This window comes from Equus przewalskii, chromosome 1 (assembly GCF_037783145.1).
Source record: "Equus przewalskii isolate Varuska chromosome 1, EquPr2, whole genome shotgun sequence".
Taxonomy (NCBI): Eukaryota; Metazoa; Chordata; class Mammalia; order Perissodactyla; family Equidae; genus Equus; species Equus przewalskii.
The window spans coordinates 75,480,971-75,493,470 of NC_091831.1; the positions used below are offsets into that span (position 1 = coordinate 75,480,971).

General features: G+C 43.8%; 1 protein-coding gene across 2 annotated transcripts in view; it reads right to left on the reverse strand.

Annotated features, from left to right (window-relative positions):
* The window catches only part of EDARADD (EDAR associated via death domain), a 57,274-nt gene that overhangs the window by 25,416 nt on the left and 19,358 nt on the right, over positions 1-12,500 (reverse strand). The window contains exons 1-2 of one of the 2 annotated variants that reach the window (XM_070568378.1): positions 10,315-10,435; positions 9,964-10,022 (exon numbers count right to left, since the gene is read on the reverse strand). In XM_070568378.1, the coding sequence (XP_070424479.1) occupies positions 9,964-10,022; positions 10,315-10,420 (165 nt within the window). In that variant the 5' untranslated portion in view covers positions 10,421-10,435. Of the gene's footprint in view, positions 1-9,963; positions 10,023-10,314; positions 10,436-12,500 lie in introns of those variants that run through there. The other variant, XM_008528897.2, reaches the window with a different exon arrangement.

Here is a 12,500-nt window from a genome sequence, read left to right on the forward strand (position 1 = left end):
CTAGTTCAAGGTGACACAGCTAAGTAGCAGAGCTGGGGCCTAGGAGGTCTGTCTAGCTCCAAAGCCAACGGTAAGGCTGGTATCAGCTACAAGCATGAACTCTGGAGGCAGACTGCCTGGGTGGTTCAAATCCTGGCTCCACTACTCAATAGCTGTGTGATCTTAAACAAATGATTTAACCTCTCTGTGCCTCAGTGTGCATTTGTAAAATGGGCATAATAATAGTTCATCCTGCATAGGATCATTTTGAAAATTAAAGGAGTTCATACAGGTAAGCGCCTGGAACAACACTTGGCCTTAAAAATGTTAACTATAATTATTATTCTTTTGATTACATCAAATTAATTTCTTATAAAAATGCTTATGACACTATATTAAGTGAAGAAAGGAAAACATTTCATTGTCTATAGAGTGTGATTATAACTATACAAAAAGTGGTTATACTCGTGCAAAGGAAAAAAAGAGGAAATAATACTTCCCTCCTCTTCTTTTAATAAGCACATTACTTTTACAATGGAAAAGTAATCATTTAACAGAAAGAATTTTTTATTCCTAGCTGAGAGTTACATTTCACATTTTAAATCAATAATGAATGCCTAGCATATCCAAGGCATTGTGCTTCAACAAAGGCTCAGTAAACATACACAGTGTATCCCAGATGGGGGGAGGACCAAAGAGAACACCTCGAAGGTGAAATAAGTGTGACCTATACAGACAGACTGAATGACAAATAAAGCAAAATCATTCATAAGAGTTGAGGTTGGTTAGTCGGGAAAGCTCTGGCATTCTGCTCAGAGGAGAATGTAAACAATCTGGGGTGTGTTTTCTGACACAGATTAACTGCCACACACACACACAATACCCCGGATGCCAGGGGTTATGGGTCCACCTATCCACTCTACTTATTAAACACTGACTGGGTATCAGATTCCAAGATAAAAGCTGCAATAGAATCAACGCCAAATCACTGCATGCTGCTGTGAGCTGAATTCTACCCCCCAAAACTGATATGTTGGAGGCCTAACCGCAGTGCCTCAGAATGTGACCTTATCGGGAAATAAGGTCTTTATAGAGGCAATCGAAATGAGGTCATTAGGGCGCACTCAATCCAATATGACTTGTGTCCTTATAAAAAGCGGAAATTTGGACACAGGCACCCACACAGGGAAAACGCCATATGAAGAGGCAGAGATAAGGGTGATGTTTCATAAGCCAAGGAATGCCAAAAAGTGCCAGCAAACTGCCAGAAGCTAAGCGAGGGGCATGAGCAGATTCTGCCTCCCAGCCCTCAGAAGGAGCCAACCCTGAAAATCCTTTGATCTTGGACTTCTGGCCTCCAGACTGTGAGACCAGAAATTTCTGTTTAAGGTGCTCAGTCTGCGGTACTTTGTCACAGCAGCCCTAGGAAACGTGACATGTTCATTGCTTCTCTCTGGGCCTCTGTGTTCACATCTGCAAAGTGAGAAATGGACCAAATGACACAGTGTCTTCCACCTCTGATGTCTTGAAGGTCTCCATAACCTCAGTATCAGAACGCACATTAGTTAGGTGAAGACCAAATCTAAAATAGCCCAAACTCTTACTCAGAAAAACACTGCATCAGCATTTCCCAATGTGCGTTCCTCGGATTCCTGGGCCTAAGAGATGAAGAATGGGTTTTGGGGTGTCAAGGAATCCTCTCTTCCATGCTCTGTACTGGCAGCTGGGGCTGTCCCCTTGTGCCTGCTCTGACCATAGCAGGGGACTGACTCCAGGATCAGGCCACCCAGGGTGCCCCAATTCTACTTCAGCTAACTGGGCCACACCGGGCAGTGGGTAGGAGCAGCCTGCATGCATGCCAAATGAAGAGTTAATGCTGCGGACGTGGACATGTCCGGATTCCTCTACCCTGTGGACTCATGGTCTAGCCCAGCCTTCCTCACTCTGGCTGCACAGTAAGTCCTGGGACATTTATGAAATATCAGTGCTTGGAGCCTAGCCCAGACCACTTCAGCTAGAATGTCTGGGGAACGGGACCCAGGCATTGGTATTTTATAAAAGTTCTCCAAGTGATTCTAATGTTCAGTCAGGGTCCAGAACCACTGGTCTAAACAGATCACAGGTGGGCACAAATAATTTCAGTAAGAATATCTAAATCTGTTTTCTGTGGGCCACTAATAGGTGCTTTTCATGTTTCTGGGTTTTTTTTGCTGGGGAAGATTAGCCCCAAGTGAATACCTGTGCCAATCCTCCTCTATTTTACGCGTGGGTCGCCACTACAGCATGGCTAACAAGTGGTATGGATCTGTGCCCAGGATCTGAACCTGTGAACCTGGGCCACGGAAGCGGAGCGCACCAAACTTAACCACTAGGCCACGGGGCTGGCCCCTCCATGTTTTTAAAATCTGTCCTCAAGCATTCTCATTACCGTGTATAGTGCCAGATCACACAGCAGCCACTTGACGATTACAAGACCTCTGCCCCTTTCCAGGGCCAACGTCTGAAGCACCTTCTATGTGCTAAGTGATGTGCCAGGCTCACAGATTATCCAAAAATGGCCCAGAAGGATAGGGTGGCAAGAGGATATGACAGATGAAGCCTAAGAGGTACATTTTCGACTAATCTCACAATAACTTCCACTGTAGATTTATGTTAACACAAACTAAAATTATTCATACATCGACTTTGTTGTGGAAGAGGTGAATTTCACCCATGGGCAGACACTTTATCCCTCCTATACAATGATTTTTTGGGGGGGAGGGAGTGGGTGCATCAGAATCACCTGTGAGGTTTCTAGAAACTTCTCAGGGGCTTGGGAAAGTTCTGCTCTTCCTCTGCTGTTCTGGAAGCTCAGAGCTCTTGCAAGCCGGCTCCATTTCCTTCCTTCTACCTCACCTGCCTCTCTTCTCAATGATGACCAGCAGGATGCTCTTACTAATGCATCTCCACTCTCCCTCCTGCCCCCAGGTAACAGGACCAACCCACTGCAGGAGCGAGTCCTGGAGAATCCCTGAGCGCCCAGCCTTTGCTGCGTGTGCCCAGCTGGGCCCCACAGTCAGTGTCTCGAGCTGGGTCTGTTCACCCTGTGTGTGTCCTGCCAGCTCAGCTCCTCTGTGGGTTTCTGGAGGGAGGAACCTGGCCTTGTGAGTCCTCTGCAAACCACATCGACACACCACGGCCTGTGCGGCGGAAGAGGCAAGGCTGTTTGAACCTGAATTAGCAGAAGCTCTTGGTTTCTGGGGACTCTCCAAATCTATTGCTTTCATGGCTTTCTTTAACACTTTCCAAAAATACATCATGTGCTCTGATTCCCTGAAAACCGCATAGGTTGTTTCCGATTCCCTGTTACAAATGGCACCTCCCACCAGTCTTGGCTCTCCCCATTCCCCTCCTCTGCTTTATGTTTCTCCACAGCACAATTACCATTAGAAACGCCCTATATTGCACAGATTTGTTCATGGTTAGTCTTATTCATTCGCTACATACCCAAAAAGAATTTATGATGTGCTTGATGACATTTGAAGAGCTTAAAAAAGATTAACCCACTTTTTCCCCCCACTGCTCAGACAAGCTATTTTCCTATTTTTGGCATTGCCCGCCACGCACCACTGGTCACCAGCTAGGATTCTCTGAAGGAGACCTTCAACTCTTCCCTCCTTTTCACTCCCAAATCCTGTCGGATACTGAATCCTTTTCATCTATCCTTCGAATATGTTGTTATCGTTATTGTTTTGCTCTCAAACATTGCTAGGGGTTGAATTGTGTCCCCAAAAGAGAGGCATTGGAGTCCTAACCCCCAGTACCTCAGAATGTGGCTGTATTTGGAGACAGGCTCTCCACAGAGGTAATGAAGTTAAAATGAGGTCATGAGGTAGGCCCTACGCCAATACGACTGGAGTCCTTACGAAAAGGGGAAACTTGGAGAGAGAGGCAGACACACACACAGAGGGAAGATGATAAAGAAAGACACAGGGAGATGACAGCCATCTATAAGCCAAGGGGAGAGGCCTGGAACAGATTCTCCCTCATAGCCCTCAGAAGGAACCAGCCCTGCTGACATCTTGATCTCAGACTTACAGGCCCCAGAGCTGGGAGACAATAAATTTCTGTTGCTTAAGCCGTCCCATTCATGGGGCTTTGCTACAGCAGCCCTAGCAAACAAATACAAATGTTTTTGGGTTGCGCTGTCCCCTCTTCATTCTCCCTTCCCCAGCCTGCATCTAAGTCCTTGGGACTGTATTCCTGGATGATCGCCAATTGCCACTTGGGACCTCCGGGCCTCAGTCTTTCTTCCTACCCATCCCCGTGACCAGCCACTGCTGGGATAACCTTTCTAAAACTCTGTTTGTATTGTACCATTCCATGGAAAGACTCTTTCAGGAACTTCCCAGGGCCTGGGGGATCAAGTCCGTACTTCAATCCTAGCACTTAAGACTTCCACCAGAGCAGTGCTTCCCGAAGTAGCGTTTAGAGGAAACGCTGGAGCAGGGGGGTGAACAGGTACGTGGTGGGAGAAACAAGTCTTCCTCTGTTCAAAGAAGTTTGCTTACCCGTTGAATGAACTCAATCTTGGGTGTCTTCTCTCTCTTTTCCCTTCTTATGCATATGGGCAGAGATTCTCTAAGAATCTAAGGGAGAGCTTCTTAGCTTATCTGCCTATGGAGCCTCTGTTCTGGGAGCATCCATAAAAATTCCTACTCAGCTTTCCAGGCCAGACATTTTAAATGCTAAATTTGACCCTTGCTCTAAGTATTCACCATTGTACACCTAGCACCTAAGAGAGGGGTGGTAATACATTCTTCGCGCTCAAATACTTGATAGATGAATGGATGAATAGACGTTTCATCATTTATCCTCTTGCAATCTGTTTCCAATTTATCAGATGCTATCATACCACTGCCTACTTCACGAAGGCCTACGGCCACCCGCTGTATGAACAGAACAAACTCCTTAGCCCCCCAACATCTTTGCTGGGTTTCCTCCCTTCCTGCCCCATTCAAGCATCATCATTTAAGGCACAACTCAAATTTGACATCAACTAAATCAATTTCTTGTCTTTAATCTAAAAAAACTGTTTATAATATCTTTATCTATCCAGGCTTCCTTTAATCCCTCCTCTGAAAAAGAATGGAAGGTCTTACTTTTGAAATGCTAACTCGTCTATCTGTGCCTGTGATAACTTTATTTATCCAACATACGTGTACATACATCTTATCTTCCCTGCCGGATTACAAATTCCTGGAGGGAAATCAGTGTGTTCCACATTCTCCACAAAACACTGCTAAGTATACCATCAATAAATACTTGCTAAGAGGGGCTGGCCCCGTGGCTGAGTGGTTAAGTTCACGCGCTCCGCTGCAGGCGGCCCAGTGTTTCGTTGGTTCGAGTCCTGGGCGCGGACATGGCACTGCTCATCAAACCACGCTGAGGCAGCGTCCCACATGCCACAACTAGCAGGACCCACAACAACGAATATACAACTATGTACTGGGGGGCCTTTAGGGAGAAAAAGGAAAAAAATAAAATCTTTAAAAAAAAATACTTGCTAAGAAAATTAATCCTCTTTACCTTCCACAGGGAAAACAAATCCCATTAATTATTCCATTTCTCTCTCTTCTCCCTCTTAGTTTTTAATCTCTCCACTCCTTGGAGATACCTTACCCTTTAAAATCTGATGTTTCCCATTCTAAGCTTTTTCTGTACTTTCCAACAGCCTCAAAGGAGAGTTTAACATTTTCCCTTGCAAATTTAATGAATTTGACAAAACCGCATAAACTTCCTTCTCACCTACTCACTCCTTAAGTCTTGCCATTATGTTTTTGTCCCCATGATCGATTTCCTTACTGAAGGGTCCCAGTAACATCTGAATGGACAAGTCCAGTGGTGTCTTTGTATGCCTTCCCCTTGGCCACACTGTGCTCCCTGGTGATGCTGACAGTCCTTGCCTTGGCACTTAAGGCAATACCTACTCCTGGCCTTTTTCTCTCTTTATTCAACATATATTTAGTGAGACTTACTATATACGAGGCATTGAGGATACGGTTCTGAGCAAAAAGACACAGTAGTTTCAGCCCTCACGGGTCACAGGTTAACCGCTGGGGGAGACGATTAAATCATCAGAAACAGAACTATAAACTGGTATGTGCTACGAAGGAAAGTACAGTTGCCTTGACCAGATAGCTTTTTTCTCGGGCTGCTCCTCTGTCTGCTTCAGAGCTCCCTTTCTTCCTCTGGCCTCTAAAATGAGATCTTTCTCGAGGTTCCATCCTGGGCTCTCCTGTTTGCTTTCCTACGAGGACTCTGTCCTTGACAGGCTCATCCACTCCTAGGGCTTCAACTGTAACCTCCTGATGCAGGAATCCTAAGCCAGTACCTAGTGCTGCATTTTCTACCACTTACTGGGCACCGCCACAAATTTCACAGACCCCACACTCTACAAACCTTTATATCCTCTTTCGCAACTCATAAACAAACAAAACTCAATCCTAAAAACACACAAATCTGATCTTCTTCCTGAATTCTTTTTTTATATAGTTAGTAGCAATCGTCTTCCAGTCACAGGCCTAAAACCTAATCTCATCTTCTCTCCAGCACCCCCAGGGTCCCAGATATGGTCATGGGACCATCACTTCAAACCCCCCAATACCTTCCATGTACCCCTCGCTGGCCTTGAAGGCTCTGGGGCCCTGGCTGCAACTTATCTTTCAGCCTCATTGCCTGATCTCCCAATCCTTCAGCTCCAGGCAAAGTTCACTCTTTGCCTTTGCCGCTCCTCAGAGCCCTTGCTTTTACCATTTCTCCCAGAAGGACTATTCTCATCCTGCCCTCAGACACACATCCGAGAATCTATTTCTGTGTCAGAGATGATAATAGAGGCAGCATTCAAACTGATGATAAGGCCATGCAGCAAACTGGATAAAATGTTTGTGAGATAATGCTATACAACAAAAGCAAGATATACAATTATTTACAAAGTTTTTATAATTATGCACATAAAATGTATAAGGGAATACATCAAAATAACAAGAATAGTTATATTAGAGTGGTGGAATTGTGGAGGAGTTTTTTCACTTTTCTAGATTCTAAATTTCATTGTGTATTTTTTAAAATAACTTTTTATTTTAGAATAGTTTTAGATTTACAGAAAATTTGAGAAGATAGCATAGACAGTGCCTGTATCCCCTACAGCCAGTGGCCCTTATTAACATCTTACACGTGTAGGATACTTTTGTGACAACTAAACGAGCCAGTAATTTAATGTGGTCTTTAACATTTAAAAAACTTGAGTTTGGTAAAACCAAATAAACAACATAAATAGAGGAAAATGTCCTTCTTTCCATAACTCCAACTTAGCATCCTGATATGTGCTATTCTTATTTTTATTATTACTTGAGTCTCCTCTTGGCATGGATTCTTGGCTACAAACTGGAACAAGTTTTGCTTTACAATCATTTGCTATCTATTTGTATATGTAGTTAAAACTTTATTGCTTGATAAAGACTCTGGGAAATGTTTTCTTTAACATAAAGGACCGTAGGAATTTTTTCAACATATGAACCATGTCTACATGTAGAAGAAGCTAATGTTGTGTGCGCTGCCTCTCCAACAAGGCTGTAAACTCTGCTTAGGGTCTTATCTCCTCCCCACTCCCACCACTCCCCCCCTCCCCCACCCCCCTGCTTTTTATGTCCAAGAATACCCACTCCAAATCTGGTCTCAGAGCTTAATAAATACCGGTTGTAATAAACTATAGGAGTAGTATAGCCCTAGGATAGCCCTGGTAGACGTGGTATTGATTTCCAATTACTAAAAGTAAATGGTTTTTTATAAAATTTGGTCTGAGACGTCCAACTTTAATCTTGACACCAAGATATCACAATGTTTTTCCTTTGCATCATTCAAAAAAGGCAGCTAAAATTAAATCATAGTAGAATTGGATTTTAGTGTTTAAATTATAAAGATCAGTAAAACAGCAAATATTAAATATTCTAAAGAACATATTTTCAGCTTGATTTTAACGTCTGAGCCATAGAAAATGGAGTGTGGGATTTTTTTCCTTGTTTTTTTTTTAAATGTTTCTCCTCTAGTGCACTTTCTTTGTTCTAACTGCCAAGTTGGTTTCAAAGTATCTTTCTGGATATCTACCAGTTCGAAAAAATCCTATGGATTAAACAAAGAAATTACCAACTGAAGCAGCTTGGTAGAGTGCTACTTTTTATAGGAATATAAGACATTCTGTTTTAAAACAGAACTGAAGAAAAATCTTGAATCAGCTGTTTGCCCTTTTTTTTAGTTGACAAAAACATTTTCATCTTTTAGGATAGTCTTTACTTGATGTACTCAGAACTATAACACTAAAATTAGAAAAATACTGAACACAGTGTCCCAATGTATATTCTGTACCTAATCTTCAACGGTTTTGGAAAATGCCTACAAGAAACTAAACAAACAATGCTACATTCTTCTATCTTCAAGGAAATCCATATCATGTCACAAAAAATGTGAGGAGTAAACTTTGTTAAACAAATTAAAGATTGCAAGAAAGAAAACATTTATACTTTAAGTTTACTAAAATAGTTTAAATTCAGTCAGTGCCAAAGTCAATCATTAGATTGTAATTCCAGAGAAAACGCTGAGCGTCAGGCCTAACAAATAATATGATATTCACAGCAAGTGACTGAAGACCCTCAAATCAAAGACAAAAGTAGCACCATTGACAATTTTCAAGAGAGCTGTGTTTACAATTAAGATTGCTTATTTTATCAACTATTATATAACTTGGCTTTACTACAGAAGTGATTTGACTATACAAGAATATCACTATTGATTTATTGCAGACTGATTTTTTTTTTTTTAAAGATTGGCACCTGGGCTAACAACTGTTGCCAATCTTCCTTTTTTTTTTTTTAAGGATGGGCACCTGGGCTAACAACTGTTGCCAATCTTTTTTTTTCCTGCTTTATTTCCCAAACACCCTGCCCCCCGCCCCCCCGTACATAGTTGTATATCTTAGTTGCAGGTCCTTCTAGTTGCGGGATGTGGGACGCCGCCTCAACGTGGCCTGACGAGCGGTGCCATGTCCGCGCCCAGGATCCAAACCCTGGGCCACCGAAGCGGAGCACGCAAACTTAACCACTCGGCCACGGTGCCGGCCCCTGCAGACTGATGTTTTAAAAGCAAGCCTAACTAAAATTTCAAATTTGTCTTGTTAAAAATCAACTTGGTGTTACAGAAGGAGCAGGACCAAACCAGCCCATCTTGAGGCAAGACATGCTTTTTGAGATATTTAATGCTCTAAATATAGTTTAGCAGATATGAAGTGTTGTGCAATTTTGCTAATAAGCTTTGAGTGAGTGAAAAGAGATGTACTGGACAGTACAAGAAGTAACTGAAGCACACAGTGACCCAAGGAAGCTTCTGGAAGGATCTACCTTAAAAGGTGAACAGTAGAACGATAAGCAATTCTTGTTTGTTTTTGTACATTTTGTCTTGTCTGAAATTTAAAATAACAACCATTCTTTTATAATCAGAAAACAATAAATGCATTTGTTTTTTGGAAAAAGACAATAAAAATAATATGTTAAAAGTTTGACTTCTGATATCTGAAAGAAGTGAAAGTTTTATAAAAACATTATAAAAATGTTATTAGTATCCAGTTTTGTTGTGGCTTAAAAAAACATTTCTATCCACAGCATATCAACTACATCTGAAAGAAAACAACTCTCCTTTCTAACTCACTAACATTGATGGGTCTGTCTTTGGCATATAAATATTTATTTCAAAGAATTAATTAAAGTACCATAGTTACTAGAAATAACAGAAGTTGTATAGATATGCTACATTACTGGGATGCTTAAGGATCCTTTCCAAACTTATTTAAAAATCCTCTTCTTTATTTTTAAAGCTCTAGAAGATAATTCCTAAAAAATTATAGTTGGATTAGCATGTACCTAAGAGTAAATATGTAATTGAAATTATTCTTACCTGATGCTGCACATGAGAATTTGATGGACAGTTCATACTAATTGGATCACACTCCTCAACTAGAGGGGAAAAAAAGACACAAGGTTGGATAAAGAAAGCACACACTCTGTGGTGTAAGGCCTGAAATGAAGACTCAATTTTCTGTGCTGCCTTGACATCTGGTAAAATCAAGAGGGCCTCAAATGGCCCAACTGCCCATTCCCCTCCCCACTCTGCTCCATGGGGAAGGTCCCCAGCTAAACAATGCTCCTTATCAAGGCGACTAAGCACAGTTCCTGCTTATCACTGCACAGTGGGTTTCAGTTCCCGGCCAGCCCACAGGATGATTCAGACAAGCCAATCACATCCCACCTGGGGAACCAGGGCCACCACATCCTCTTGATACTACAATGCCTGTCTCCCACAGTGGCTGGTTGTTCACTCTGTTCCCGAGTGCAACCCCTGTGTGATGCTGCATGGAATGCAGTGTCCTCCTCCCCTAGGCTGTGAGTACACGTGACCCATAAACTGCTGTTATCTCCTCTGTCCCTTGTGATGGGTGTTGCGTGGTTGGTCACTCCCATAGCCCCAGGGCAGGATCCCTCCCCCATCCATGGGGTGAATAGGAGGTGGTCAAAACAAGTGGCATAATGAGCAAGATGGCCCAAACGCGGCAGAGGATGCCTGGTCAGATTTAACTAACTTCAGGGATGTGGAGAAGGCTGCCTGGGATGGAATTGCTAATTGCTGGCAGACTTCACTTCGGCCTGTGCAGTACCACGTCGTCTTTGTTGAGTGTCTGTCCTCTCTTCCCACCTCAAATGTTCTCATCCCCAAGACGAAGACTGTTGTTAACTGACTGTACCCCAGTGTGACGTGTTGTCAGGTTCAACCTACGTTTGGCAGGCGCCCCTGAGAATCCCACCTAGAAGAATGTGGTAGCACAGCACTCTAACAGATCGCTGCTCACATCTCACTTATCAGGGGTTGGGCTAGAGCTCTCTGGGCACTGTGTCTAGCCTGGTGACCACCACTGGCTAATTAGTGGCGGGGGGGCGGGCAACCATACAGACACTGCGCTGGTACACCATGAGACATTTGCACACTTTGTGGCAAGGAAGGACACTGCCGCCCCAGGGAGAATTAAGCAAGGCACCCTGGTTGTTGTTGCTCAGGCAAGGGTAGCCACCTTGCCTGTCTCCTGCGCTGCTGCTGCCACATATGCTCTCCTGACCCCCAAGGGTATCACAGTGCACGTCCATGGTAGCCTGTGGCCCAGGAGCTGATGAAAAAAGGGGAGGGCAGGGAACATCTGGTACTCGACTGCTCTGCCAATGTCAAACTCCCAGCCGGCACACCGGGGCTGAGCACAGCTGCTCACCAGCACGCCAAAAGCCGAATCTTGCAGTCATGGGCTTCATGGCCCCCACCCGGGCCAGAAACACAATGACCTTCCGGGATGTGGACCCCAACCCCAGGGAGACTGACGAGAATTCCCTGGAGGAAGAGGTGGTTGCCTGCAAAGTGGGCCTCACAAGCCTCTCCCAGTAACTACCCAGAAAGTCTGCACCACGGATGATCAGACAGAGACAGAAACTGAAAGCTGTGACTTTATGCAACCAGAAATCCAAAATATTCTGAGAGAATGTAGAGAGAAGGAAAAAAACCCAAAAAAACCCCAAAAAGCCCATGTGGTAGGAAAGGCGGGGCCGCAGCAAAGCTCGGTTTCAGTGTATCAACCTTTAGGTTACAGGCCTAGTGCTCTCCCACTATGCCACTCTGCTACCTCTGCCTGGGTGCAGCCAAGACCCTGATCTCAGAGTCACAGGGCAAAGCCCATGGTAGCTGGGCGGCACAGCAAAGGGGTTAATTCAAACCTGACGTGAGCCTGGGGTTCTTAAACCATCTGAAAGCAAGCACTGCCATAGGGAAGGCCCCTCACCCTGACAGGAGTGATCTGAGGCTCTCTGGAGGAGGAAACTTATCAATACGAGCAGAGTAGGGAGGATCTCATCCCTTTCCCCTCCCACCTGCACCCAAAGTATATCCAGAGACCAAAAAAAGGGAGGGAGAATGAAAGAAAGATGGCTAAAACCTGGATACAAAGAAGGAGACAAAAGGGAAAGAAAAAAGAACTGAAACGAGGTCCGCAACTTGACCCAACTGGAAATCTAAAACTTACTAAAATAATTTTAGGTCAACAGATCAAAGAGGGCTGACTGGCTTTGTGCCCTACAACACAGGTTGTGAAGTAACTTACTATCTGCTGAAACGTGTGAACTGGTAAATCTTCATGGACTTAATCTCGGTCCTGGGGCTCAAATTACAGTTATACCTGGAGATGCCATTAAATTTAAACATGGCAGACGCCCAACATGTTGGGGGAGTTCCTAAATATAAAAGGGGACAAATAGGCACGCTTCTCCCCAACCATCAGAACTACTGCTTTGCCTAAACGTCCCATGGTCATAGCACCCATTTTCCTAGAGTGTCCCATCGTGGGCATGGTTTCTCTGACCTGATAAATGAATATTAAATTCCATCTTCAGCAGTTAGAA